Source organism: Camelina sativa, chromosome 18, assembly GCF_030686135.1.
Source record: "Camelina sativa cultivar CO46 ecotype springtype chromosome 18, ASM3068613v1".
Classification (NCBI taxonomy): domain Eukaryota; kingdom Viridiplantae; phylum Streptophyta; class Magnoliopsida; order Brassicales; family Brassicaceae; genus Camelina; species Camelina sativa.
In genome coordinates, this window is record NC_141897.1 from 20749423 (window position 1) to 20776776 (window position 27354).

Genomic DNA, 27354 nt, shown 5'->3' on the forward strand with positions numbered 1-27354 from the left:
TTATCCTTTTGAGACAAACAAACAACATGTGAAATTGCAGTGCAAGTGGTCAAACATACATAGTGGGAGACTTGGGACCCCAAGAGAAAACTCAAAACCAAAGCAAAGTCTTTCTTTTTCTACCAACAGATAGGGCTTAAGGGTTTAGAGCCAATAAACATGTTCTTGGTCCTTAGGTTGCGTTTGAGAGAGCGATTTTGACAAATTCGTGTGTTTTAAGGTGAACCTTTTCATCTTTTAAGGTATTATTCTTAATAGCAAATCCCAAATATTAAACAAGAACATACCAAAAGAAATGTTTTAGGATAAGTACTGATAAAAGATTCTTAATTTTACATCCCAATCAGAATTGCATTTCAGATTGCACTCCTGAAATGGGACTTCAAGAAGTTTTGATGGTTTGAGGCATTTCCTCTTGTGCAGCTCAGATATGAATATGATCAAACCATTATATAGAACTTTTTTTTAGAAAAAAAACTTACAGTAAACGAGCTGGGGACTCTAGCTATAATGTCCTTGACCTTCTTTTGAGTGCACCAGTTTGATTCCATGCCTCCCCACCACGCACAAGTTGCCCACGTCCTGCAATACCAATGCAAAGAGGTGTTTTCAGCAAACTGTTTCTCACCTGAACCGATACAATGCTCCTCAATTGAGTTTGAAAATTCCTTACGTATACGAGAGTTAACAGAGTCCTCTCTCTGCCATCCCAGATTCGCAACACTTTTAAGATGTTTGATAATAGGCTGTGGTTGCATCCGCTGTTTGAGGGTAATAAGACTGATTCACCGCATTCCAATCTCCTGTTGCAGAATATGCCTGGTTTGCAGCATTCCAATCAGCTGTCCCGGGAGCCCCTGGTACAGAACCTTGCATCACACCTTGTTGATTGTATACAACAGTTTGAGGATGGTATTGCGGCATGTAACCAACAGCTTGAGCATGTGGTTGCGTTGTGTATTCAGCAGCTTGAGCATGTGGTTGTAGAGCATACCCAGCTGCCGGTTGCTGAGAATACCCGGTTGATGCCGCATGGTGTTGCTGAGTGTACCCGGCTGTGGCAGCACGGGGTTGCTGAAAGTACTCGGTTGCTGTAGCATGGGGTTGCTGAGGGTACCCATTTACTGTAACATGAGGTTGCTGGGCGTACCCAATTTCATGGGGGTTTTGAACATATCCAGTTCCACCAGCATAGAGTTGAGTAGTATGCCCCATAGCTGCATAATATTGCTGCTGCGGATAACTCATTGTTCCAGCATACGATTGAGTACTTTCTTCCACATTCCCAGCCTGTATATGCTTGGTATAGTTACCCGCTACACTTTGAGGTTGGTGTGTGAAAGCAATTGCTCCAGCAGCTGGTTGTGAAGCTTCACCATGTGCCGGTGTAGGATAGCCAGCTGTCTCAGTATGAGATTGAGAAGCACTAACTGCCTGCATATCTGGTTGCATGGACACTGTAGTATTTGAAACTGTAGATGCTTCTGGGTGGTAGTAGGTCCTAGCCGGGATTTCATGCTGCTGACTAGCTTCCCCTTCCTTTTGTGATGGTGAAGTATAGAACTCACTTCTATACACACTCCCATTAGCTGTAGGTGCAGAAGGATGCTCATTCCCAGATAACGTCGACGGGTGATATTTATTATCAGAATAAGGTGACGCAAACTGGTCCTTCTCTGATGGTGTTGCCGGAATATATTCACTTTCTGACGCCAAGCAATCTGAAGCAGTTCCGTATCTGTCATAGCAAATAAACCCAAGACCTATGGTTACACATTCACATATAGGTAACTGCAAAACCAGAAAATAGGAACAATGTAAACATCTGCAGAGTGGAGGTCCTGGAGTCTAGCAGAGTTCTCAGATTCACATATAGCTATGGTTTTAAACGTCTGATGGCTACAAATATCAGTTCTTTAGTGAGTTATGATCGACATATTTGGCATAAGATAAAAGTTCAAGTTGGAACTGAAATAGGGTAATAAATCAACAAAGTAATTGGCTAAAGGAATACCAAAACCCCCTACAACCATAGTTACCTCCGAATATTAGATAAAATGGTAAGGTATTTAAGTTGAGGGTCCTGTATAGATGACCGCGGAGGGTCTGACCGAGGAGGGTCTGACCGAGGAGGATCTGACTGAGGAGGGTCTCCGAGCAACCGTTGCTGCCGAGCTTCTGTAGGATAATAAGGCTGATTCAAATTTGACAGACTATCTCTAGGTGGGGTTGTGTAGTCGTCTTGTCTGGAGTAACTATGTTGGAGCAGAGATGTGCGGGGAGCAGACTGATGGGCCATAAGAGAGCCAGGTCGTGGTTCTGCATGACGAGCAGACAGAGGATCTAAAACAGATGAAGCATTTCTAAGTTGTGTAGCAGCTATGAACCTTTCCTCAAAAGATAGAGTCCTTGGTGCTGGAGCTCTAGAAGCCAATCTCTGAGGTAACAGATCGATCTCTGGAGCAGTAAATGGACGGAACAATGATAACAAAGACATAACCTGCAATCCATGGAACAATTATCATTACTAAAAAGTCAAGCAGGTAAGCATGGAACTTAAAAAAACCTGTGCTGTAAAAAAAAGCAAGAAAAAGTGTATTACTTGGTGAGGAGCAAGTTCTTGATTAAATTTGGGCCCCTTGTAATTTTCATAGATAGCAGACTTGAAAGCGTTTTCTGGCAAGGGATAACAGTTCATGAGGATTCTAAATCCAACCTGCCAAAATCAAGTAAAAGAGAAAAAGAACAATCTTAGACACATTCAGATGATGATTTATCTAAACGAAAGCATATGTGTGTGTGTGTTCACAGGAGGCTTACCTGAGCAGGATATTGCATGTCAAAAGCTTCAGGTTCAATATCCAACCTGCCACCAGTAGTAGCTTCATAGACACCATACAAAAGTCTCTTCTCAAAGTCATAAAGGAAAAGCTTCATCCCTGGTTTGATACTCTCAACAACGTCTCTTCTTCCTCTTGGAACGCCGAAAACACGGTAACGGTAGCAATCATTTTTCGTCCTCGCATTACACATAAAGATATAACCAGGTAGCAGCTGCTCATGATGAACCTGAGGTCTCCTTTGTATCACTTTCTCTAATCCAGTGGGTGAGTTCCCATAAGCAGCCAAAAGGTTTCTGTTATACATAGCAGAAGCAGAGTTTTGGGAAGCAGCAACATATGCATTATTAGCATTCGTTTGTTCACCATCAGATAACTCCATCTCCGTCTCCATCGCTTCGGCCATCTCTTTAAACTGTAAACAAGTACGCGAATATGTCACTGGAATTACAAAAACAAATGTGGGATCAAGAAATAGTAATAAATACGTCACACGATCTGGGTTTTGAGAATCAAACGGAAAAAAAAAATCAAAGAGAGAGATGAAAATGACAAAAAGTGACTTACCGGAATTTGAAACCCTAGGACTGAAATTGAGAAATCAGGAAGATTGAATAAGAGAGGTAATATCAGATCAGGTCATAATTAGGTGTTGATTTTTGTATTTAAGATTAGGATCAACGTGCGAATCTGAATTGATAGAAGAAGTTGGATTCTGTTCTCTATATAAGTATGTTTTTGGTTCATGAAGGTGTCGCGGAGAAGATGACTTTCACAGAGAATCACGTGACAGACGTGTAAGGCTAAATATTTAAATGGGCCAATAACTATCTATTGGGCCTTTATTAAGACCCAAATCTTTAAACAAAACTAATTTACCCATCGTAAAAATAACAACAATTACAGAGAGTTGGAACTTTCTGACACAAGCCGAGACCAGACCAGAGAGTTGGTGTCTTTGATTTGAGAGTTGTGAAATCGATCTCTAGTCTTTGAGTTGATTTAGAGATCAGCTTTTCAGAACATAAAAGCCCTGTAGTTGCCTCTTCCGGAGATCAATCTCTATTTGTGAATTTCAGGTTCGTCGAATTGTGATACGGATGATACTAGGGTTTCTTAGAATTGGTTTGTCTCCTTAGTTTAAGGTTCGTCCAATTCCTGGGTTTCTTCTAGCTCGTGCCAAGATAGGAACCTAGGGTTTGTTCTGTGCTTTCTTCGATTACTGAATCTCATTAGCTTTCTTGATTTTTAATCTTTAAGTTCTATGTTTTGAGTGGAGGTCATCTTTTTTTCTTCTGTAGAATGTCTTCAAGGGAGAGGATAGGTTCAAAGCATCATAGCAGAGTGAGCCAAGGCATGTCAACTAGTGGGTCATCATTATCAAGGCACCATGAGACCATCTCTTCGGCTTCGGATCCGCGTCATCTTCGAGACCAACGGATCTCTCTTCCCGATATTCTAGAGAACAAGATTGCAGCTCAAGCTGCTGAGATAGACCGGCTCTCAAGTGACAACCGGAAACTAGCTTCAAGCTACGTAGCTCTCAAGGAAGACTTAACCGTGGCTGACCGTGAAGTCCAGGGGCTAAGAGCTCACATCAGAAAGACGGAAACAGACACCGAGATTCAGATCCGGGCGACTCTTGAGAAAATAGCTAAAATGGAGGGTATGATCAAGAACAGAGAGAATATAAGGAGGGAGGTGCAATTAGCTCACATTGAAGCTCATCGGTTGGCCAGAGAACGCGAAGAGCTTGCTTCACAGGTGAAGTTGGTGGTAAAGGAGTTGAAGAAGGTTTGTCTTGAGGCAGAGGGTTTAGAGGCGTCGAGCCAAGAGCTTGAGCGGTTGAAAGAGGAGCACCAGAGATTACGGTAAAAAGAAGAGTCTTTTACATGTCAAGTAACTGTTAACTATTGATCACCAGTTGTTTTAACCATTTGGTTTTTATGTAACAGGAAAGATTTTGAGGAAGAGAAGAGTGGGAACGTAGAGAAACTTGAGCAATTGAAAGAGATGGAGAGGAAAATAATCGGAGCTGTTAAAACGATTGAGAAGCTGCGAAGTGAAATCGCAACCGCAAGGAGCAAAGACGTCTGAGAATTGAATGTGTTTTAGATTTGAGACCAAAGAGGCCGAGGCTGGGGCTCCTCTATTTAGGAAGGGATTACAAGAACCACAATTGTGTTCTCATCTTTCCTAATATATATATATATATATATATATATGAGCTTTCCTTTTTTTCAAATCAACCTGTTCCTTTCTGAGAAAATGAGTTAGAGAAGTGTTCAAATGGTCGATCACAACATCTGCTGAGAATATTCTACCACAGAAACAAACAAGTGTACTCTTAAGCATTCATTACACAAATCCCCAATACTTAAGAAGAGGTCAAGCGACTAGATCGACCTCATCGCGTTGAGGGTAAACCACATCAAGCCTCATCATACTCTTGTACTGATCAGGTACCGGTGCACCACCTTGAACACACATCTCCACAACCGCAGGAGCCTTGCCGTAGAACCTCGTCAAGCTATTATCAAGAACAGAACCATCAGTAGGATCCCTAACATGCCACACATAGTTTGGACCAACCACATCATCAATAGTAGCTTCTTGCCACGCATGCATTCCGTCTCGCATCTGATGCTTTGTCGCTTTACACATCCTCACTTTGTGTCCCTTTGGACCAACCTGAATCTCTGGACAATACCCACAAGTCCACACTTTGTATCTCTCCATCAGTTTCCTGACCCCCAAAACCATTTCAAACCATGACTCCATCGTCTCAATGCTTAATTCCTTCAAGCTCTTCTTCTCCTCAACCTTGCAACGATCATCTTCTTGTAAAAGCTCAACAGTAGAAGTAACTGCAGTCTCTATATTTCCATCACTGACTTTCTCAAAATCTACAATCCGTCCTTCGATGCTGTACACAGGTTTCGATCTTCGCTTTGATGGGAACTTCTCAAGGTCTACACCAGCCTGTATACATAGCTCGAGAACCGCAGAGATCTTAGGGACGGTAAATCTCTCGTCGTGTATAACTCTCGGTTTGACAGCACGGTCATAAAGGTGAAAACTTTTTGGGAACAAGACAACATCGCTCACTCTTCCTCTTTTCCAGACATGAGTCGCACTTCTTGAACCACTACCAGGACCTGTACAAGTCCTGATTTCATGACCTTCCTTGCCAATATGAACCTCAGAGCAGCATCTGAACAAAAACAACACAAGTTCTCAAATATATAAGCAAATCAAAAGAGAGAAGGGAGAGGAATAGTAATGTAACCTGCAGCGATGAACAGGAACATGGTGAATGATTTTAGAGAGGCCGGAGAGCAAAGAGTTGCGGCATCGGTGAACAGAATGAGCCACGTGGACAAGTTCCGGAACAAGTAAACCGTTATCCGGCGGATCTTCCAGAACTCGACATGGTTGTAGTTTTCTCAGTTGCTTCTCTTCTTTCGCGCGACGAATCAACTCTTTCATCGGAGTCGGATACGGCTTCCTCTCTGATTTATCCTTCCGTGGCTTGGGTACGTCGGCGTAGAGAGGATCGTCATCATCAACAACGACAACTGGAACGTCGTGATTGGTGGTTAGAGATTTAACGGGAGTTGAATAATGAGATTTTCTGATTACGGAGACTGAGATTTGCATTAGCTTTCTTCTCTGCATTTTTGCTCCCAAATGCACATAAGGTGTTCGATAGAATTCCCCAATGGTGAAAAATTGGGTTTTCTCAGTTTTTTTTTTTTTTTTTTCACATGCCTTGTCACGTGGCTCCCACGTGTACCTTGCTGTTACTTTTGGTTGAGACTCCCGCTTGCCCTCTACTCTGCTTCTTCTTCTCGCAAATCAGATTTTGTCTCTCCGAAGCTTTGAAAAAACCCTAGAGAACAAGAAAGCGAAAAGAATCGTTTGCTATGGAGCCTTCTTTCAAGGATGATGAAGAGGGCGCACAACTCTACAGAGATGTTACACGTCACTTCCGTGAAGGAAACTACATCAAGGCATTGGAGATCATTGACGATTTGATTTTAGTCCATGGGGAAGATAAAGACGCATGGCATCTTCGTCTCAAAGAAGGTCACGTATTCTTGGGACTAGCGCAAAAAGCAGAGAGCCCTGACGTGAAAGTCGCATTCTTGTTAGGTTCTGTAGAGTGTCTTTCGGAAGATGATGGGTTATCACCACTTTGTGCGAATTCACTCCACATGTTGGGCAAAAAGCTTGGGTCAGTATTGTATCTCAAGAAGGCTGTGGAGAAAGCAAAACATGGTTTAACTCTTACTTGGGCAGAGAACCCAGCTGAACATGGTCCACTGAGTTTGGAAGATCAAAAAGTACTCGACGAAAAGAATAATGGATTGTTGGAAGTAATCAGAGATGCAGAGTCTCGTATCGCTTCTTCCAAGACTCTTGTTGGTTCTACTATGAAAAACTCTGAACAAAGAGTTTGGGAGTCAAAGAAGAGTCCAGACCCGCGTGAGGATACATTTAAAAGATTGAGGTTATACTGGGTGGGATTGGATGTTAGGATCAAAAGGGACTTTTTGAAAGTAAGCGTTGCAAAGCTTACAAATTTTGTTGTGGGATTAGGATATTACAAAGCGGAGGGACGAGATGCTTTGGAGCAAGTTCTCGCTTCTGCAAAGAAAGACAGAAAATGGTCATTCTGGATATGCCGCACTTTGTGTTCCAAGAAGTTCTCCAGTGCTGAAGAATGTAAGAATCATCTTGAACAACAACACGCTGTAGATTTTAAACTTTCTTCAGAAAAGGATATGGTCAAGAGGATTGGAAAAGACTGGGCTCGTAAGATATCTGTTGGAAGTTGGGAACCAGTAGACGCAGTAGCTGCCGTTGAAATGATCAATAACCGGCTCGCAGATGTGAAAGCTTTTGCATCTAAGAATGGATGGTCCAAAGAATGGCCTATAGCTGTGGATGAAGAGCGGAGTAAGTTACTCAAGGAAATCAAATTGCTCCTTGTCTCGTTTTGCGACAAGAAAATTCTCTCCGGTAGCCTTCGTGACTGGATGATGCGTTTTCCGGTTAAGCATCTAGTGAAACTTGAAGTTTCCCAACAGAGTATTGTTGATTTGCGTTTAGTAGAAACACCTCAGAGTATCTGTTTTCTAGAAAGTCATGAGCTCAGTCAAATCCTAGACTTCCTAAACAACATCAAGTGTGAAAGGAATGATGGTACAGATGCAATTTGCAGAGCAGTGGACAGTTTCCTGGGTCGTACTCGAGTTAAAGAAAAGATCGATTTCGACCCTGGGTTTTCATATCTGCTACTGGATAAAAGACTACTGAAAAGCAATACTGATCCTGCTCCATTCGATGATGAAGGGACTATCAGTGTTTTTGATCCCAGTGCTCACTACGCCAAGGCACCAGCTCATGGAGATGATATCATATCCTGGTTAACTGACTACAACTCAGTAGACAAGACCTTTCCCAGACCTATCAGAGAACACAATCTTGATATCTGGTTGGCTGTTCTGAAAGCTGTTCAGTTCACATGTAAGACTTTGGGAACCAAATATGCAAAGAAAGTGCAGGTCTTAGATTATGATGCAGCTCTTACTATCATCAAGAACATGTGTATAAGTGAAGATAAAAGGAGAAGGAATCTTCAGGAAGATCAATGGAACAGATATGCATCGCTTCTATGCGATAGGTGTGAAGAGGAATTCCCCGGAAATTCTACAAAATTATTCTTGTGTGCAGTACGAGATGTTCTCGAAGGAGCACTGCGTCCAACATTTGATTTTCCCGATTTAGAAGATGGCATGAATCTTATACGTGATCGTAAAAGTCTCAGCGATGATAGAGTGTTGAAATCAATAGACCTTCTGAAATCAGTGGTCACCCACAAGGTTCATTCTTAATTATAATATTCATCAACGTTAGAACTTGAAATTTCCCATCTAATAGTTTGTACATGACTTGCAGGTTTTACTAATCGATTCGAAGATTTTACTGATTGATAATTCAAGGATTAGTTTGCTGAATAACCTCACCAGGCTTTCTATTTTTGACAACCGCACTTATATGCTTCAACTGCTGAAACCTTTCTTGCTGGTTGGTTTGACACATTTGATATACAGAGAGCTTTCATTTTCTGTCTGATTTGGCCTTAAAATTGTTGTTCATATCTTATTATGTCTCTTCTCAACTAGAGTGAAATTGTAACTATGGAATCCAAAGCGAAGTCAGATGCAGCAGAAGCAGAACTTTTACTCGAGGAGGAGAAGAAGCCACAATCAGTGAAGAAGAATAGAAGCAATAAGGTCTTTAAAGTTCTAAACTCGATCTCTTTTGCTTTTCTGATTTTTCTGTTAATTGGTTGTAAGGGTGAGTGGTCTTCATGGTGCAACAGAAAACATCAACGAGCAAGTCTAGACCACGTGATAAGACCGTTGAACAGTAAGTACCTTAGGAGTCATTTTTGGCATGCTATAAACTGTTTTTGAATTTTTTTTCTGAGCCAAGCGTCTTCTTACATGTAGTAAACCTTCTGTCAACCTTGAACATGAGAGTACATCTTCATCACTAAAAACGGTGGCAGAAGATTCTATGGAACCAGAAGATGCTCTAGCAAATGAAATTCAAGAGGGAGAGCATCACCAGCTAGAAGAGAATTATTCTGTGCAAAATAATGATGACCCTGGTTAGTAAAAAGCTTCTCAATTGACCAATAATTTAAATAATTTTGTTTGGGATTCATAATTTTCTTTTGTTCGCCATCTTCAAGATTTGCAAAACCCTGGAGAAGATTCATTGTTGGAACATTTGGAGCCAGCAGCTGCAGAAGCTACAACCAGATACAATTCAGCTTTTGACGTGACGCTGAAGGTAAGGCAATTACCAACCAGGAAACCAACACAAGATTCAATACCTAAACTCTCATCTTCTGATTCAGCACGTTCCATATCTCTTTACTTCCTTATTTTCTTTGATAAATACACAAAAACATACTGTATCGCAGGCCCTCTTGAACATTAAGATTTTCAAAGAAGATTTGATGCGCAATAGGCAACCATTTCATGACCACCTGGAAGAACAAGTTCCTTCCGCGCTACAAAAATTCTTTGACGCTGTTGTGTCAGAGGTGATAAAAAATGATGAGGGAATCTACAGTTCCTTGTTGAGCAACTTACTTGCTTACCTAGAAGAGGTTCATTCCATGGTTCGTACGGAGACGATAAGCTTCTTTGCATGGTATAGTTCTTATTTGCTTCAATAAGATCAACTGTTATCTTAAAGTTATTCTATTTTCTGTCTTTTCAGTCAAGTAAAGCTGCTGAGGTACTTGTAGCCATATTTGAGTTTTGGCATGGCTGGAAAAATCAAGAAAGAGAAAGCTTGGTAACTCGCCTTTTCACGTTGGAGGAAAATGAAAGAATGAGTTGCACCAGATGCAGAAGGAAGTCAAATTATCCAGAGCAACGTTCTTATGGCATTGTTATGGCTGCAGATTCAATCAGGGATCTGAAGGTATGTTTCATTTGTTTTCCTCTTTGTCCTACAGAACTGGTACTTCCCCTTAATAGCATCTATAACGTCGTTCTTTGCTTATAAATATGCAGTGTTCTCTTGGGAATATGGAGTTTGTGGATATCATTAAGGTGATCCGCATGGAATTTAAAATGTTCTGTGACCTTAAAACAGGGGGATGTGGAAAGACAAACTTTGTTCATCACATTATAAGTAAACGCCCACCTATCTTCATAATCGGTAAGTTGGACCACCATGATTTCTATCTTATTTACTCATTTCATTGATTACGCTTTTTATATAGCAATATTGGTGTTTTGTGGGTTTGCAACACTAGTTTTGGAATGGGAGAAGAGCGAAACTGAGAAAGAAGTATTTGAAACAACAAAGGCTTTGGAGTGGGAAATAGACATCAGCAGGCTATATGAAGGCGTAGAACCAAACACCAACTACCGGCTTGTGTCAATGGTAAAATCTGAAACAAGGTCACAAATATTTGTCCTATCGTTCTTCATTATGTCTCTGTTACAGTCTCAACGTATGTGACGCAGGTTGGTTGTGGTGAAGAAGAAGAAGAGCACATTTGCATAGTTTATGAAAAGAACCGGTGGGTCAAACTCAGACGCACTGCTTTTGAAGGAGAGGTAAAAGACGAAACTGCTTGTCTTGCTTGAGTTGAATAATGAATTTAGATAGGCGAGAGAGAGGTGATGGAAATGTGTGCGGTGAAATGACATATAGGTTGTTGGTAACTGGAAGAATGTGGTCAGATACTGTGGAGAAAGGAAGGTACGGCCAGAGATTCTGTTTTATGAAGCTGTCTCATGGATTGCCTAACAATTGACAGTATTGTATCAATGTGGAGAGGTCCAGCATTGATGTATAAAACAATGACATGTTCCAAGTAAAAAAAAAAAAGTTGTGTTCATTTGTTTATCTACATAGAGTCCTTATCATGTACACAACAAGAACGACAAGAGCATTTCGCATAATGGTTCATCTTCCAAAAAGGAAGAGGCTGAGCTCAACATCTTAAAACGAGTAACGAACGACTTCCTGAAACGACACCGGTTAACATCAATCGAAAGAACCACTTAACCGGCTCGGTTATCTTTCTGGTCATTTTAATTGCTCTAAAACCCAAAAACACTCCGAACCGATTAGAGTCTCTCTCTCTCTCTCTCTCTCTACAGTCTTTTTTTTTTAATTTATTAAAGTATTAAACTAATTAATTAATTTGACCGTCATTGTTACTAGACACGTGTCAGTATCTCGTGCTAATTGATTTGTGAGTTACTACTATGATTAACTTCAACATCAACGTCTCCTCTAAAAAATTTCGAACTTTTTTCTTGTGTCGTCGTCGTCGTCTCTACAAATTATTGATTTTTCAAGTCTAAACATTTTCACGACATTTTTGTTCATCATCAACATGAAGACAGTTGTACATTTTAACCCAAATTCTAAAGGACTCACTCAGCTTCTGGGTCATGTTTTTTTTTATTTCTTACTTCGTGGAAATCCCAAACGAATGATGCACAAGGTGTTCGACACAATTCCCCCAATGCCCAAAAATGGGGTTCTCTGTTTGCTTTTATGAAGCCTTTTTGTGTCGTCACGTGGCTCTCACGTGATAAAGAGCCAGCCTCTTCGAGAACCTTGCGGTTTTATATACGGTTGTTCTTGTTCCCGCCTCTACTCTCTCTCTCTCTCTCTCTCTCTCTCACAAATATCTCTGAATCGTTAAAGAAGAGAAAGAAAGAAAACTTGGGAGACCAAGAAAACGCAAAAAAAAAAAAAAAGAAAAAAAAACTTGAAGAATCGTGTTACTATGGAGTCTTCTTTCATGAAGGATGCTAAGGTGGCAAGACTCTACAAAGATGCTGGAGGTCTCATCGCTCATGGAAACCACATCAAGGCCTTGGAGATACTTGAAGATGTGCTTTCACTCCATTGGCAAGCCAATGACGCATGGCGTCTTCATCTCGAACAAGGTAAGATATTCATAGAACTAGCGGAGAAAGCAGAGGATAATGACACGGAAATCGCATACTTGTTGGGTTGTGTAGCATGCCATTCGCAAAATTCAGACATCAGGATCGTGTGCACAGTTTCTCAACTTCTTGGCCAAAGATCTTGGGTCAGTGATGTATTACAAGAAATGCGTTGTCAAAGCAAGAGAGGCTTTATCTCAACCTATCCCAGACAACCTGAGTTCAGTTACTTCTCTGAGATTCCAAAATTTAGTAATCGTAAACCGGGAAGAACTGGAGCGTTTAATCTCTGCTGTTGAGTTAAAGATCGCTGCTTCCAAGACTTCTCCTTTAACTCCTGAGACAAAAGTTCGGGAATCAAAGATAAGTACAGAGCCTTCTGAGGATAAGTAAAAGGGGTGGAGGTCGTATTGGCTGGGATTGGATGTTAAGATCAAAAGAGACTTTCTGAAAGTAAACATTGCAAAGCTTTCAAGTTTTGTCGAGGGAGTACATAAAAAAAAGGGACTAGGTGCTTTCAAGCAAATTATCGCTTCTGCCAGGAAAGACTGTAAATGGACTTTCTGGATGTGTAGAGCTTTATGTTCCAAGAAGTTCTCTAGTGCTGAAGACTGTAAGAATCATTTTGAACAAGAACATGCTGCTGATTTTAAACTGTCTTCAGAAAACGCTATGGTCAAGAGGATAGGAAAGGACTGGACTCGTAAGATATCAGCTGGAAGTTGGAAACCAGTGGATGCACTAGCTGCAGTTGAAATGATCAAGAATCATCCCGAAGATGTGAAAGCGTTTGCATCTAAATCGAAGAGTGGATGGTCTGAAGAATGGCCTTTAGCTGCGGATGAAGAGCGCGGTAAGTTACTCAAGGAAATCAAATTGCTCCTTGTGTCGCTTTGTGAACAGAAAGTTCTCTCATGTAGCATTCGAGACTGGTTGATGCTTTTTCCAGCTACATATCTTAGAAAACTTGAAGTTTCAGGACCGGATTTTGACTATTCTCACCTAGCTGAAACACCTCAGAGTATCTGTTTTCTGGAATGTCATGAACTCAATCAAATCCTAGACTTTCTAAAAACCATCAAGCGTAAAAGGAATGATGGTACAGATGTGGTTTGCAGAGCAGTCGACAGTGTTTTAAGTCGTAGTCGAGTCAAAGAAAATATCGACTTTGACTCTGAGTTTTCGTATCTTCTTCTGGATAGAAGGCTGCTAAAAAGGAATGATGCTCCATTTGATGATGAAGGAACATTCAACGTTTATAATCCAAGTGTTTACTACGCCAAGGCACATGCTCATGGAGATGATATCAAATAAGGTTAACTGACTACAATCCAGTGGATAAGACCTTTCCCAAACCTATCAAGGAACACAATTTTAGTATCTGGCTGGTTGTTTTGAAAGCTGTTCAGTTCACATGTCGGATTCTGGGAACCAAATATGCAAAGGACGGGCAGACCTTTAAATATAATGCAGCTTGTCGAGAACATCTGTATGAGTGAAGATGAAAGGAGAAGACATCTGCCGGAAGATCAGTGGAGATTATATGCATCTCTTCTATGAGATCGTTGTGAAGAGGGAGTTCCTGAAAATTCCCTCCTTACAAAATTATTGTTGTGTGCAGTACGAGATGTCCTGGAAGGAGCATCGCATCCGATGTTTGATTCCCCTGATATAGAAGATTGCTTGAATCTTATACGTGAGCGTAAAAGTCTTAGTGACAACAAAGTGTTGAAGTCCATAGGCCTTCTCAAATCAGTGGTCTACCAAAAGGTTTATCCATGATTTTAATATTCATGAACAACACATTAACATAAATTGTCCATCTAAAAGTATCTTCATGACCTGCAGGTTCTTCTAAAGGAATAAAAAATTCTGCTGATTGATAATGCAAGGATTAGTTTGCTAAACAGCCTCGAAAGGCTTTCTGCTTTTGGCAACCGCACTTATATCCTTCAACTGCTGAAACCTTTCTTGCTGGTTGGTTGAAACTTCGGTTATATACAGAGATATTTCATTATCCGTCTAGTTTTGGCTTTGAATTGTTTCTTATATGTTATTATGTCTCTTCTCATCTAGAATGAAATCGTGAATATGGATCACAAAACCAAGTCAGATGCAGCAGAAGCAGATCTTTTAATCGAGGAGGTGAAGAAGACCCCACAATCAAAAAAGAAAAATAATAAAAGCAAAAAGGTCATTGAAGTTCCAAACTCTCTATTTTCTTTCTGATTTGACCTTTAAATTGTTTCTAATATCTTATTATTTCTCTACTCAACTAGAATGAAATTATAAACATGGAATCCAAAGCAAAAACAGATGCAGCAGAAGCAGATCTTTTACTCGAAGAGGAGAAGAAGCCACAATCAAAGAAGAAAAATAAGGTCTCTGAAGTTCTAAACTCTCTATTTGCTTCTCTGACTTTTTGGTTAATCAGTTGTAAGGATGAGTGGTCTTCATGGTGCAACAGAAAAATTCAACGAGCAAGTCTAGACCGCGTGATAAGACTGTTGAACAGTAAGTACCTTAGTAGTCATTTTCCGCATGCTTTAAATTGTTTTTTGGGTTCCCTCTGAGCAAAGCATCTTCTTACATGTAGCAGTAAACCTTCTGTCAACCTTGAACCGGAAGGTACATCTTCATCACTAAAAACGATGGAAGAAGATTTTATGGAACCAGGAGATGCTCTAGCAAATGAAAATCAAGAGGAAGAGTTTCACCAACTAGACCCTGGTTATTAAAAAGCTTCTCAAATGACCAATAATTTAAATAATTTTGTTTGGGATTCATAATTCTTATTTCTTTTGTTCGCCATCTTCAAGATTTGCAAAACCTTGGAGAAAATTCACTGTTGGAACATTTTGAGCCAGCAGCTGCAGAAGCTACAACCAGATACAATTCAGCTTTTGACGTGACGCTGAAGGTAAAGCAATTAACAACCACGCAACCAACACAAGATCCAATACCTAAACTCTCATCTTCTGGTTCAGCACGTTCCATATCTCTTTGCTTCCTTATCGCAGGCCCTCTTGAACATTAAGATTTTCAAAGAAGATTTGATGCGCAATAGGCAACCATTTCATGACCACCTGGAAGAACAAGTTCCTCCTGCGCTACAAAAATTCTTTGACGCTTTTGTGTCAGAGGTGATAAAAAATGATGAGGGAATCTACAGTTGCCTGTTTAGCGGCTTACTTGCTTACCTAGAAGAGGTTCATTACATGGTACGTGCGGAGAAGATAAGCTTCTTAGCATGGTATTGTTATTATTTGTTTCAATAACTTTAACTGTTCTTTTAAAGTTATTCTATTTTTACTCTTATCAGTCAAGTAAAGCTGCTGAGGTACTTGTAGCCATCCTTGAGTTTTGGCATTGCTGGAAAAATCCAGAAAGAGAAAGCTTGGTAACTCGCCTTTTCACGTTGGAGGAAAATGAAAAAATGAGTTGTACCAGATGCAGAAGGAAGTCAAATTATCCAGAGCAAAGTTCTTATGGCATTGTTATGGCTGCAGAGTCAGTCAGAGACCTGAAGGTATGTTTCATTTGTTTTCCTCTTTGTCCTACAGAACTGGTACTTTCCCCTTAATAGCTTCTATAACGTCGTTCTTTGCTTATAAATATGCAGTGTTCTCTTGGGAATATGGAGTTTGTGGATATCATTAAGGTGATCCGCATGGAATTTAAATTGTTCTGTGACCTTAAAGCAGGAGGATGTGGAAAGACAAACTTTGTTCATCACATTATAAGTAAATGCCCACCTATCTTCATAATCGGTAAGTTGGACCACCATGATTTCTATCTTATTTACTCATTTCATTTATTACGCTTTTTATATAGCAATATTGGTGTTTTGTGGGTTTGCAACACTAGTTTTGGAATGGGAGAAGAGCGAAACTGAGAAAGAAGTATTTGAAACAACAAAGGCTTTGGAGTGGGAAATAGACATCAGCAGGCTATATGAAGGCGTAGAACCAAACACTAAGAACCGGCTTGTGTCTATGGTAAAATCTGAAACAAGGTCAGATATATTTGTCCTATCGTTCTTCATTATGTCTCTGTTACAGTCTCAACGTATGTGACGCAGGTTGGTTGTGGTGAAGAAGAAGAAGAGCACATTTGCATAGTCTATGAAAAGAACCGGTGGGTCAAACTCAGACGCACTGCTTTTGAAGGAGAGGTAAAAGACGAGACTGGTAGTCTTGCTTGAGTTGAATAATGAATTTAGATAGGCGAGAGACGTGATGGAGATATGTGTGGTGAAAATGACATATAGGTTGTTGGTAACTGGAAGAGTGTGGCTAAATACTGTGGAGAAAGGAAGGTCCGGCCAGATATTCTGTTTTATGAAGCTGTCCCATCAATAATGGCCTAACAAGTGTGTAACAAATTTAGAAAACCAAACATTGATGTATCCCAAAATCATCAGAAGTTGTTGTATAGTACAGTACTCTCTTTTTTTCAGAATAAGTAAACCGGCTTCCTTTATCCGGTTTACACATTGTAATTTATATGGTTTACTTCTGTATAAATACCAAAACCTTGTCACACATTTTCCAATTAATGAGAAGAAACCATTATTTACTTGTTTCTCTAATCTTTTGTCTTTGGAACCTATAATGTACCCAACTAGCAACACGACACGAGAGTCTTCCGCACAATTGGTTCAGCAACCAAACAAACCAAAAGACGCATCAACCAACCAGAGTCATTGTGTACAGACACGTGTCAATCTGTCGTGCTTCTTCACTTGTCTTTTTTTTTTTTTTTTTGCTTACAAAATATAGAAGAAGCTCTTGTGTCGTCGTCGTCGTCGTCGTCTACGAATTGTTGATCGTTTCAAGTCCAAATATTGTCACGAAATTTATTCTTCTATCATCAACATGAAGAGCATTCGCCATATTCAAAGAGCTACACAGCTTTTGGGTTTTCTTTTTTTCTTACTTTTTTACCGAAAAAATCGCAAACGAATAATGCACACAAGGTGTTCGACAGAAATCCTCAATGTAGAGCCTTGTGGCGTCACGTGCCTCTCACGAGCCAGCGGTTATTATAGTTCCCGCCTCTCTCTCTCTCTCTAGCGTCTCACAAATCTCTCTGAATCTAATCACGTTGGAGTGGAGTGGAGACCAAGAAAACAAACACAAGATTCTTGAGAAATCGTTACTATGGAGTCTTCTTCTTCTTTCAAGGATTTTGATGAGACCGCAAAACTCTACGACGATGCTACAAATCTCGTCGATAATGGAAACCACGTCAAGGCCTTGGAGATACTTGAAGATTTGATTTTTGTCCATAAGCAAGCCGAGGACTCAAGTACTCTTCATAACGATCAAGGTTATATACTCTTAGCACTAGCGAAAAGAGAAGAGAACCCTCACTTGAAGTTCGCATATAGGTTGGGTTCCGTGGAATGCTTTGAAAACGCTGGGATATCACCACTCTGAGCAAAGCGAGAGAAGGTTTACAGTTGACTAACTCAAGCTACTCGGATATGAAAGAAAGGGACGGCAAGGTCAAAGAAATTATGACTTTAATCGATATAGCAGAGTGCATCATCGCTCAGTCGAAGACTTCTTCTACAAAGAAGTGCGAGCTAATAACTGATTTGGAGTCAAAGAAGAGTCTAGAGCCGCCGCTTAAGGATGAGTATAAAGGACTGAGGTCGTATTGGTTACGTTTGGATGTTAAGATCAAAAGGGACTTTATGAAAGTAAGCATTGCAAATCTCTTACGTTTTGTCGAGGGAGTAGAACATTACAAAGCGGAGGGACGAGATGCTTTGGACCAAGTTCTCGCTTCTGCAAGGGAAGACGGTAAATGGACTTTCTGGATGTGTAGAACTAAATGTTTGAAGAAGTTCTCTAGTGCTGAAGAATGTAAGAATCATTTTGAACAACAACATGCTGCAGATTTTAAAATTTCATCAGAAAAAGGTAAGGTCAGGAGGATAGGAAAAGATTGGGCTCGTAAGATATCTGTTGGAAGTTGGGAACCAGTAGACGCAGTAGCTGCCGTTGAAACGATCAAGAACCGGCTCGCAGATGTGAAAGCGTTTGCATCTAAGAACGGATGGTCCAAAGAATGGCCTAAAGCTGTGGATGAAGAGCGGAGTAAGTTACTTAAGGAAATCAAATCGCTCCTTGTCTCGTTTTGTGACCTTAAAATTCTCTCATGTAGCATCCGAGACTGGGTGATGCGTTATCCACTTAAGCATCTTGGAAAACTTGAAGTTTCTGAACAGAATCTTGTCGATTATCACCTAGTGGAAACACCTCAGAGTATATGTTTTCTAGAATGCCATGAACTCAATCAAATCCTAGGCTTTCTTAAAACCATCAAGTGTGAAAGGGATGATGGTACAGATCTGGTTTGCAGAGCAGTGGACAGCGTCTTGGCTCGTACTCAAGTTAAAGAAAAGATCGACTTTGATCCTCAGTATTCGTATCTGCTTCTGGATAGAAGACTGCTGAAAAGCAACAACACTCCATTTGATGATGAAGTGGCAATCAATGTTTTTGATCCCAATGTTCACTACTCCAAGGCACCTGCTCATGGAGATGATATCATATCCTGGTTAACTGACTACAATTCAGTGGATAAGACCTTTCCCAGACCTATCAGGGAACACAATTTTGGTATCTGGGTGGCTGTTCTGAAAGCTGTTCAGTTCACATGTAGGACTCTGGGAACCAAATATGCAAAGAAAACGCAGTTCTTGATTTTTGATGCAGCTCTTAATGTTGTTGAGAAATTTTGTACGCTTGAAGATGAAAGGAGAAGAAATCTGCCGGAAGACCAGTGGAGCTTATATTCATCTCTTGTATGTGATTTTTGTGAAAAGGAAGTTCCTGAAGATTCCCTCCCTACAAAATTGTTGTTCTTGTGTGCAATACGAGATGTCCTGGAAGGAGCATTGCATCCGACGTTTGATTCCCCTGATATAGAAGATTGCTTGAATCTTATACGTGAGCGTAAAACTCTCAGTGACAATAAAGTGTTGAAGTCCGTAGGCCTTCTCAAATCAGTGGTCACCCAAAAGGTTCATCCATGGTTTTAAACTTTTAATATTCATGAACAACATAATAACAGAAAATTGTCCATCTAAAAGTATCTACATGACTTGCAGATTCTTCTAATGGATTCAAAATTTTTGCTGATTGATAATTCAAGGATTAGATTGCTAAACAGCCTCACAAGGCTTTCTGCTTTTGACAACCGCACTTATATCCTTCAACTCCTAAAACCTTTCTTGCTGGTTGGTTTGAAACTTCGGTTATATTAAGAGAGATTTCATTAGCCGTCTAGTTTTGCCTTTGAATTGTTTCTTATATGTTATTATGTCTCTTCTCATCTAGAATGAAATCGTGAATATGGAATACAAAGCCAAGTCAGATGCAGCAGAAGCAGATCTTTTAATCAAGGAGGAGAAGAAGACGCCACAATCAAAAAAGACAAATAATAAAAGCAAAAAGGTCTTTGAAGTTCCAAACTCTCTATTTTCTATCTGATTTGACCTTTAAATTGTTTCTAATATCTTATTATTTCTCTACTCAACTAGGATGAAATTGAAAACATGGAATCCAAAGCAAAAACAGATGCAGCAGAAGCAGATCTTTTACTCGAAGAGGAGAAGAAGCCACAATCAAAGAAGAAAAATAAGGTCTCTGAAGTTCTAAACTCTCTATTTGCTTCTCTGACTTTTTGGTTAATCAGTTGTAAGGATGAATGGTCTTCATGGTGCAACAGAAAAATTCAACGAGCAAGTCTAGACCGCGTGATAAGACTGTTGAACAGTAAGTACCTTAGTAGTCATTTTCCGCATGCTTTAAATTGTTTTTTGGGTTCCCTCTGAGCAAAGCATCTTCTTACATGTAGCAGTAAACCTTCTGTCAACCTTGAACCGGAAGGTACATCTTCATCACTAAAAACGATGGAAGAAGATTCACAAAACCTTGGAGAAGATTCAGAGCCAGCAGCTGCAGAAGCTACAACCAGATACAATTCAGCTTTTGACGTGACGCTAAAGGTAAAGCAATTACCAACCAGGCAACCAACACAAGATTCAATACCTAAACTCCCATCTTCTGATTCAGCTCGTTCCATACCTCTTTACTTCCTTATTTTCTTTGATAAGTACACAAAAACATACTGTATCGCAGGCCCTCTTGAACATTAAGATTTTCAAAGAAGATTTGATGCGCAATAGGCAACCATTTCATGACCACCTGGAAGAACAAGTTCCTTCCGCGCTACAAAAATTCTTTGACGCTGTTGTGTCAGAGGTGATAAAAAATGATGAGGGAATCTACAGTTCCTTGTTGAGCGACTTACTTGCTTACCTAGAAGAGGTTCATTCCATGGTTCGTACGGAGACGATAAGCTTCTTTGCATGGTATAGTTCTTATTTGTTTCAATAAGATCAACTGTTATCTTAAAGTTATTCTATTTTCTGTCTTTTCAGTCAAGTAAAGCTGCTGAGGTACTTGTAGCCATATTTGAGTTTTGGCATGGCTGGAAAAATCAAGAAAGAGAAAGCTTGGTAACTCGCCTTTTCACGTTGGAGGAAAATGAAAGAATGAGTTGCACCAGATGCAGAAGGAAGTCAAATTATCCAGAGCAACGTTCTTATGGCATTGTTATGGCTGCAGATTCAATCAGGGATCTGAAGGTATGTTTCATTTGTTTTCCTCTTTGTCCTACAGAACTGGTACTTCCCCTTAATAGCATCTATAACGTCGTTCTTTGCTTATAAATATGCAGTGTTCTCTTGGGAATATGGAGTTTGTGGATATCATTAAGGTGATCCGCATGGAATTTAAAATGTTCTGTGACCTTAAAACAGGGGGATGTGGAAAGACAAACTTTGTTCATCACATTATAAGTAAACGCCCACCTATCTTCATAATCGGTAAGTTGGACCACCATGATTTCTATCTTATTTACTCATTTCATTGATTACGCTTTTTATATAGCAATATTGGTGTTTTGTGGGTTTGCAACACTAGTTTTGGAATGGGAGAAGAGCGAAACTGAGAAAGAAGTATTTGAAACAACAAAGGCTTTGGAGTGGGAAATAGACATCAGCAGGCTATATGAAGGCGTAGAACCAAACACCAACTACCGGCTTGTGTCAATGGTAAAATCTGAAACAAGGTCACAAATATTTGTCCTATCGTTCTTCATTATGTCTCTGTTACAGTCTCAACGTATGTGACGCAGGTTGGTTGTGGTGAAGAAGAAGAAGAGCACATTTGCATAGTTTATGAAAAGAACCGGTGGGTCAAACTCAGACGCACTGCTTTTGAAGGAGAGGTAAAAGACGAAACTGCTTGTCTTGCTTGAGTTGAATAATGAATTTAGATAGGCGAGAGAGAGGTGATGGAGATATGTGTGGTGAAAATGACATATAGGTTGTTGGTAACTGGAAGAATGTGGTCAGATACTGTGGAGAAAGGAAGGTCCGGCCAGAGATTCTGTTTTATGAAGCTGTCCCATCAATGGCCTAACAAGTGTGCATCAAATTTAGAAAACCAAAATCATCAGAAGTTGTTGTATACTCTCTTTAACTTGAGAATACGATTCTTTCTTTGTCTTCGGAAACTATGAATTTTTTTCGTCTTCCTTATCAAAATGTACCCAACAAGCAACGGCACAAACCAAAAGACGCATCAACCAAACACATGTATATAGACACGTGTCAATCTCTCGTTCTTCTTGACTTGTCATTTTTTTTTTTTTCTTACAAAATATAGAAGAAGCTCTTTTTTTGTTTTTTGTTTTTGGTAAACAAAATATAGAAGAAGCTCTTGTGTCGTCGTCCTCTACGAATTGTTGATCATCAACATGAAGACCATTCGCCATATAGGCATTAACGCAAATTCAAAGAGCTACACAGCTTTTGGGTTTATATTTTTTTCTTACATTTTTCCCGAAAAAATCGCAAACGAATAATGCACACAAGGTGTTCGACAGAAATCCTCAAGGTCAAATTGGGTTTCTTTGTTTTTTTTTTTAATGAAGCCTTGCGGTTTATAAACGGTTATTATAGTTCCCGCCTCTCTCTCTCTCTCGAGCCTCTCACAAATCTATCTGAATCATATAATCACGTTGGAGTGGAGACCAAGAAACACACAAGAATCTTGAGATATCGTTACTAATGGAGTCTTCTTCTTCTTCTTCTTCTTCTTTCAAGGTTCTTGATGAGATGGCAAAACTCTACGAAGAAGCTAAAAATCTCGTCGCTAATGGAAACCACATCAAGGCGTTGGAGATATTTGAAGATTTGATTTTTGTCCATAAGCAAGCCAAGGACTCAATTACTCTTCATCACGATCAAGGTCACTTATTCGTAGCACTAGCGAAAAGAGCAGAGAACCCTAACTTGACGTTCGCATATAGGTTGGGTTCCGTGGAATGCTTTGAAAACGCTGGAATGTCACCACTCTCTGCATGTTCTCTCTACCTTTTAGCCCAACAGCTTGGGTCAGTGATGTATGCCAAGAAATGCGTAAGCAAAGCGAGAGAAGGTATAAAATTTTGTAGCAACTCGGATTTGAAAGAAATGGAGGGCAAGGATAAAGGAATGATGACTTTAATCGGTAAAGCAGCGTTCATCATCGCTGAGTCCAAGACTTCTTCTACAAACAAGTGCGAGCTAATAACTGATTTGGAGTCAAAGAAGAGTCCAGAGCCGCCGCTTAAGGATGAGTATAAAGGACTGAGGTCGTATTGGTTAGGTTTGGATGTTAAGATCAAAAGGGACTTTATGAAAGTAAGCATTGCAAATCTTTTAAGTTTTGTCGAGGGAGTAGAACATTACAAAGCGGAGGGACGAGATGCTTTGGAGCAAGTTCTCGCTTCTGCAAGGGAAGACGGTAAATGGACTTTCTGGATGTGTAGAACTAAATGTTTGAAGAAGTTCTCTAGTGCTGAAGAATGTAAGAATCATCTTGAACAAGAACATGCTGCTGATTTTAAAATTTCTTCAGAAAAGGATACGGTCAAGAGGATTGGAAAAGACTGGGCTCGTAAGATATCTGTTGGAAGTTGGGAACCAGTAGACGCAGTAGCTGCCGTTGAAATGATCAAGAACCGGCTCGCAGATGTGAAAGCGTTTGCATCTAAGAATGGATGGTCCAAAGAATGGCCTATAGCTGTGGATGAAGAGCGGAGTAAGTTACTTAAGGAAATCAAATCGCTCCTTGTCTCGTTTTGTGACCTTAAAATTCTCTCATGTAGCATCCGAGACTGGGTGATGCGTTATCCACTTAAGCATCTTGGAAAACTTGAAGTGTCTGAACAGAATCTTGTCGATTATCACCTAGTGGAAACACCTCAGAGTATATGTTTTCTAGAATGCCATGAACTCAATCAAATCCTAGGCTTTCTTAAAACCATCAAGTGTGAAAGGGATGATGGTACAGATCTGGTTTGCAGAGCAGTGGACAGCGTCTTGGCTCGTACTCAAGTTAAAGAAAAGATCGACTTTGATCCTCAGTATTCATATCTGCTTTTGGATAGAAGACTGCTGAAAAGCAACAACACTCCATTTGATGATGAAGTGGCAATCAATGTTTTTGATCCCAATGTTCACTACTCCAAGGCACCTGCTCATGGAGATGATATCATATCCTGGTTAACTGACTACAATTCAGTGGATAAGACCTTTCCCAGACCTATCAGGGAACACAATTTTGGTATCTGGGTGGCTGTTCTGAAAGCTGTTCAGTTCACATGTAGGACTCTGGGGACCAAATATGCAAAGAAAGTGCAGTTCTTGATTTTTGATGCAGCTCTTAATGTTGTTGAGAAAATTTGTACGCGTGAAGATGAAAGGAGAAGGAATCTGCCGGAAGACCAGTGGAGCTTATATTCATCTCTTGTATGTGATTGTTGTGAAGAAAGAGTTCCTGAAGATTCCCTCCCTACAAAATTGTTGTTCTTGTGTGCAGTACGAGATGTCCTGGAAGGAGCATTGCATCCGACGTTTGATTCCCCTGATATCGAAGATTGCTTGAATCTTATACGTGAGCGTAAAACTCTCAGTGACAATCAAGTGTTGAAGTCCAGAGGCCTTCTCAAATCAGTGGTCACCCAAAAGGTTCTAACATGGTTTTACCCTTTTAATATTCATTAACAACATAATAACATTAAATTGTCCATCTAAAAGTATCTACATGACTTGCAGATTCTTCTAATGGAATCAAAAATTTTGCTGATTGATAATTCAAGGATTAGATTGCTAAACAACCTCACAAGGCTTTCTGCTTTTGACAACCGCACTTATATCCTTCAACTCCTGAAACCTTTCTTGCTGGTTGGTTTAAAACTTCGGTTATATTCAGAGAGATTTCATTATCCGTCTAGTTTTTCCTTTGAATTGATTCTTATACGTTGTTTTGTCTCTTCTAATCTAGAATGAAATTGTGAATATGGAGTCCAAAGCCAAGGCAGATGCAGCAGAAGCAGATCTTTTAATCGAGGTGGAGAAGAAGAAGCCACAACCAAAGAAGATGAATAATAAAAGCAAAAAGGTCTTTGAAGTTCTAAATTTCTTATATATCTGTTAACCTATTAGTAATATCGGTTTAAAGTCTGAAGTCTGAACAAGTCAATAACGTGTTCCTATCTTCTAGGGATATCATATCTTCTATTTAGATTTCGTTTCCTTACTTGTAGGATTCCATTTCTCTGGTTTGTGTATAATAACCTGTTTACTATTCAATTCAAGAAAATTATTCTCCACAAATTGGTTGTAAGATTGATTGATCTTCTTGGTGCGACAGAAAACTTCAACTAGAATGCCTAGTCCCCTTAAGAAGACTGTTGAACGGTAAGTACCTTTAGAGTCATTTTCACATGTTAATAAATTGTTTTCGGGTTTTCTCTGAGCAAAACGTGTTCTTACATGTACAGTAAAACTTCTCTCAATCTTGAACCGGAGAGTACATCTGCGTCACTAAGAACGATTGAAGAAGATTGTATTGAACCAGAAAAGGGTCAATTGGAAATTTCATCCGAAACTGAAATTCAAGTGGAAGTTACTAGAGAAGACCCTGGTTGTTAAAAGCTTTTCAATTGACCAATAGTTAGAATTCTTTTGTTCTGAGATGCACATAATTCTTATTTCTTTCATTTGCCATTTTCAAGATATGCACAACAGGCCGGGAGAAGAAGATTCACAGTCAGCGCCTGGAGAAACTGCAGCTAGATATAATTCAGTTCATGACATGACACTGAAGGTAAAGCAGTTACCAACCCATCACAAGATTTAGTAACTAAACTATCATCTTCTGAATTCCAATATCTGTTTGCTTCCTTAATGTTTTTAATAAGTTCATAAAAACTTGTGTTTTTGCAGGCCCTCTTGAACATTAAGGTTCTCAAAGAAGATTTGATGAACCAACCATTGCACGACCACCTGGAAGAACAAGTTCCTCTTTCACTACGAAATTTATTTGCTGCTTTTGTTTCAGAAGAAATCAAACATGAGGGAGTCTACAGTTGCCTCTTGAGCGACTTACTTGCTTCCCAAGAAGAAGTTATTTCTATGGTTCGTGTGGAGATACGCTTCTAAGCTTTATATATAAAATGTCTGCCAATAAGCTTAATTGTTGTTCTGAAGGTATTCAAATTTTTACTAATTTGCAGTCGAGTGATGCTGCTAAGGTAGTTGTAGCCATCCTTGATTTTTGGCGTTGCTGGAAACATCCAGAAAGAGAAAGCTTGGTAACTCGCCTTTTTACGGTGCCGGATAATAAAAGAATGAGCTGTAGAAAATGCAGAAGGACTACAAATTATCCAGAGCAAAGCTCTTATGGCATAACAATGCCTGCTGATACAATCAGAGAACTGAAGGTACGATTTTATTTATTATCCCTTTATCTTTTAACAGAAACTGCAGGTGCTTACCCTTATAAAGCTGTTCTGTGCTTAAAATGCAGTGTGCTTTTGGGAATATTAAGTTTGTGGATATCCTAAAGGTGATACGCATGGGATATAAAATGGTATGTGACAGTGAAACAGGAGGTTGCGGAAAGACGAACTATGTTCATCACATTATAAGTAGATGCCCGCCTATCTTCACAATCGGTAAGGTTTGACCCCATGATTGTGATCTGTTGTGCTCATTTCGTATATTATGCTTATCATAAAGCTACCACAACATCAGTGTTGGAATGGGAGAAGAGTGCAACTGAAAACGAGATATCTGAAACAACGAAGGCTCTGGACTGGGAGATAATATCAGCAGGCTGTACGAAGAAGGCTTAGAACCAAACACTAACTACCGGCTTGTGTCAATGGTAAAAACATCTGAAACAGGTTCATATATTTGTGATATTGTTCTTCTGTATTTCTTTGTAAAAGTGTCAGAATATCTGGGATGTGATGCAGGTTGGTTGCAGTGGAGTAGGAGAACACATATGCTTGGCTTATGAAAAGAACCGGTGGGTCAACCTCAGACGTGAGTGTTTAGCAGGAGAGGTAAGACGAAACAGTTACCCTTTGTCTTCTTTGAGTTGGATACTGATGAATTTGAGGTAGACATGATTGATATGTGTGGGTGGTGGTGTCATAGGATGTTGGTGACTGGAAGGATATGGTCAAATTCTGCGGAGAGAGGAAGGTTCAGCCAGAGATTCTGTTTTATGAAGCTGCCTGATTGACGACCTAACAAGTGACAGTATTGTATCAATGTGGTGAAGTCCAGCATTGATGTATAAACAGTGACTTGTTACAAACTTACAATTCAAAAGTTGTGTTTTCACGGCTTGGGTTCCCTTGGAAACTGCATTTGTTCATCTACAGTGTCCTTCTATATACCAGCTCAATGCAAACAAAAACAAAATATGTTTCCGCTACCAAAAAGACACTTTTGTATCTTTACTTTCAGCACGAAAGGCTACTCCTTCTTCCATGTTTTTTTGGCCTTTTATTGGCATTGTTGTTGTCTTCTCTCGAAGAAGTAGCTTTGCCACATTTTCTAGCATCTCATGATTGTGGCTCTTGTACCT

General features: G+C 39.9%; 4 protein-coding genes and 3 pseudogenes across 10 annotated transcripts; 5 read left to right on the forward strand and 2 right to left on the reverse strand.

Moving 5' to 3' along the window:
- Positions 1 to 284: 284 nt before the first annotated feature.
- Positions 285 to 3624, reverse strand: LOC104763627 (uncharacterized). 2 transcript variants are annotated; one of them, XM_087497994.1, is made up of 6 exons: positions 3408 to 3624; positions 2821 to 3255; positions 2603 to 2716; positions 2040 to 2500; positions 674 to 1738; positions 285 to 582 (listed from the first exon to the last, which is right to left on the reverse strand). In XM_087497994.1, the coding sequence occupies exons 2-5, from the start codon at positions 3244 to 3246 to the stop codon at positions 727 to 729; spliced, it is 2013 nt and encodes a 670-aa protein (XP_087354120.1). In that variant the 5' UTR covers positions 3247 to 3255; positions 3408 to 3624; the 3' UTR covers positions 285 to 582; positions 674 to 726. The 2 variants fall into 2 exon arrangements, with proteins under 2 accessions (XP_087354120.1, XP_087354121.1); XM_087497995.1 differs by having other exon boundaries at positions 2821 to 3281; positions 3408 to 3585.
- Positions 3625 to 3732: 108 nt separating this feature from the next.
- On the forward strand, positions 3733 to 5109 carry LOC104762314 (protein FLX-like 4). Of its 3 annotated transcripts, none has more exons than XM_010485580.2 (3): positions 3733 to 3919; positions 4142 to 4711; positions 4796 to 5109. In XM_010485580.2, exons 2-3 carry the CDS (start codon positions 4143 to 4145, stop codon positions 4935 to 4937), a joined length of 711 nt encoding a protein of 236 aa, XP_010483882.1. In that variant the 5' UTR covers positions 3733 to 3919; position 4142; the 3' UTR covers positions 4938 to 5109. The 3 variants fall into 3 exon arrangements, with proteins under 3 accessions (XP_010483882.1, XP_010483884.1, XP_010483883.1); XM_010485582.3 differs by having other exon boundaries at positions 3743 to 4037; XM_010485581.2 differs by having other exon boundaries at positions 3768 to 3985.
- A 21-nt stretch (positions 5110 to 5130) lies between these two features.
- On the reverse strand, positions 5131 to 6532 carry LOC104762313 (APO protein 3, mitochondrial). The gene is made up of 2 exons (XM_010485578.3): positions 6130 to 6532; positions 5131 to 6054 (listed from the first exon to the last, which is right to left on the reverse strand). Exons 1-2 carry the CDS (start codon positions 6516 to 6518, stop codon positions 5229 to 5231), a joined length of 1215 nt encoding a protein of 404 aa, XP_010483880.1. The 5' UTR covers positions 6519 to 6532; the 3' UTR covers positions 5131 to 5228.
- LOC104762312 (uncharacterized) lies at positions 6159 to 11285 on the forward strand. Of its 2 annotated transcripts, none has more exons than XM_087497993.1 (12): positions 6159 to 8728; positions 8805 to 8933; positions 9032 to 9142; positions 9232 to 9278; positions 9362 to 9522; positions 9607 to 9707; positions 9841 to 10041; positions 10143 to 10349; positions 10442 to 10589; positions 10687 to 10817; positions 10901 to 10993; positions 11091 to 11285. In XM_087497993.1, exons 1-12 carry the CDS (start codon positions 6767 to 6769, stop codon positions 11184 to 11186), a joined length of 3387 nt encoding a protein of 1128 aa, XP_087354119.1. In that variant the 5' UTR covers positions 6159 to 6766; the 3' UTR covers positions 11187 to 11285. The 2 variants fall into 2 exon arrangements, 1 of the variants encoding a protein (XP_087354119.1); XR_015588323.1 differs by having other exon boundaries at positions 6767 to 8728; positions 9841 to 10073.
- Positions 11286 to 12180: 895 nt separating this feature from the next.
- LOC104763628 (uncharacterized) lies at positions 12181 to 16779 on the forward strand (annotated as a pseudogene).
- Positions 16780 to 17354: 575 nt separating this feature from the next.
- LOC104762316 (uncharacterized) lies at positions 17355 to 21971 on the forward strand (annotated as a pseudogene). The gene is made up of 12 exons (XR_015589339.1): positions 17355 to 19379; positions 19467 to 19595; positions 19696 to 19812; positions 19899 to 20000; positions 20087 to 20133; positions 20216 to 20366; positions 20500 to 20700; positions 20802 to 21008; positions 21101 to 21248; positions 21346 to 21476; positions 21560 to 21652; positions 21751 to 21971. The product of XR_015589339.1 is annotated as an uncharacterized LOC104762316 (transcript).
- Positions 21972 to 22376: 405 nt separating this feature from the next.
- LOC147923111 (uncharacterized) lies at positions 22377 to 27257 on the forward strand (annotated as a pseudogene). The gene is made up of 12 exons (XR_015589340.1): positions 22377 to 24440; positions 24528 to 24656; positions 24757 to 24873; positions 25126 to 25172; positions 25256 to 25398; positions 25490 to 25581; positions 25701 to 25892; positions 25991 to 26197; positions 26284 to 26431; positions 26511 to 26643; positions 26735 to 26824; positions 26919 to 27257. The product of XR_015589340.1 is annotated as an uncharacterized LOC147923111 (transcript).
- The last annotated feature ends 97 nt before the right edge of the window (positions 27258 to 27354 follow it).

Coding starts and splice junctions, on each gene's coding strand:
- LOC104763627 (XM_087497994.1), bottom strand. CDS start 3,246: ATGGCCGAAGCGATGGAGACGGAGATGGAGTTATCTGATGGTGAACAA. Junction 2,717..2,820: donor ACATGCAATATCCTGCTCAG/GTAAGCCTCCTG, acceptor TGATTTTGGCAG/GTTGGATTTAGAATCCTCAT. Junction 1,739..2,039: donor ATTTTATCTAATATTCGGAG/GTAACTATGGTT, acceptor TTGCTATGACAG/ATACGGAACTGCTTCAGATT.
- LOC104762314 (XM_010485580.2), top strand. CDS start 4,143: ATGTCTTCAAGGGAGAGGATAGGTTCAAAGCATCATAGCAGAGTGAGC. Junction 4,712..4,795: donor GAGGAGCACCAGAGATTACG/GTAAAAAGAAGA, acceptor TTTATGTAACAG/GAAAGATTTTGAGGAAGAGA.
- LOC104762312 (XM_087497993.1), top strand. CDS start 6,767: ATGGAGCCTTCTTTCAAGGATGATGAAGAGGGCGCACAACTCTACAGA. Junction 8,934..9,031: donor TGCTGAAACCTTTCTTGCTG/GTTGGTTTGACA, acceptor CTTCTCAACTAG/AGTGAAATTGTAACTATGGA. Junction 9,708..9,840: donor CTTTTGACGTGACGCTGAAG/GTAAGGCAATTA, acceptor ACTGTATCGCAG/GCCCTCTTGAACATTAAGAT.
- LOC104762313 (XM_010485578.3), bottom strand. CDS start 6,518: ATGCAGAGAAGAAAGCTAATGCAAATCTCAGTCTCCGTAATCAGAAAA. Junction 6,055..6,129: donor GTTCCTGTTCATCGCTGCAG/GTTACATTACTA, acceptor GTTTTTGTTCAG/ATGCTGCTCTGAGGTTCATA.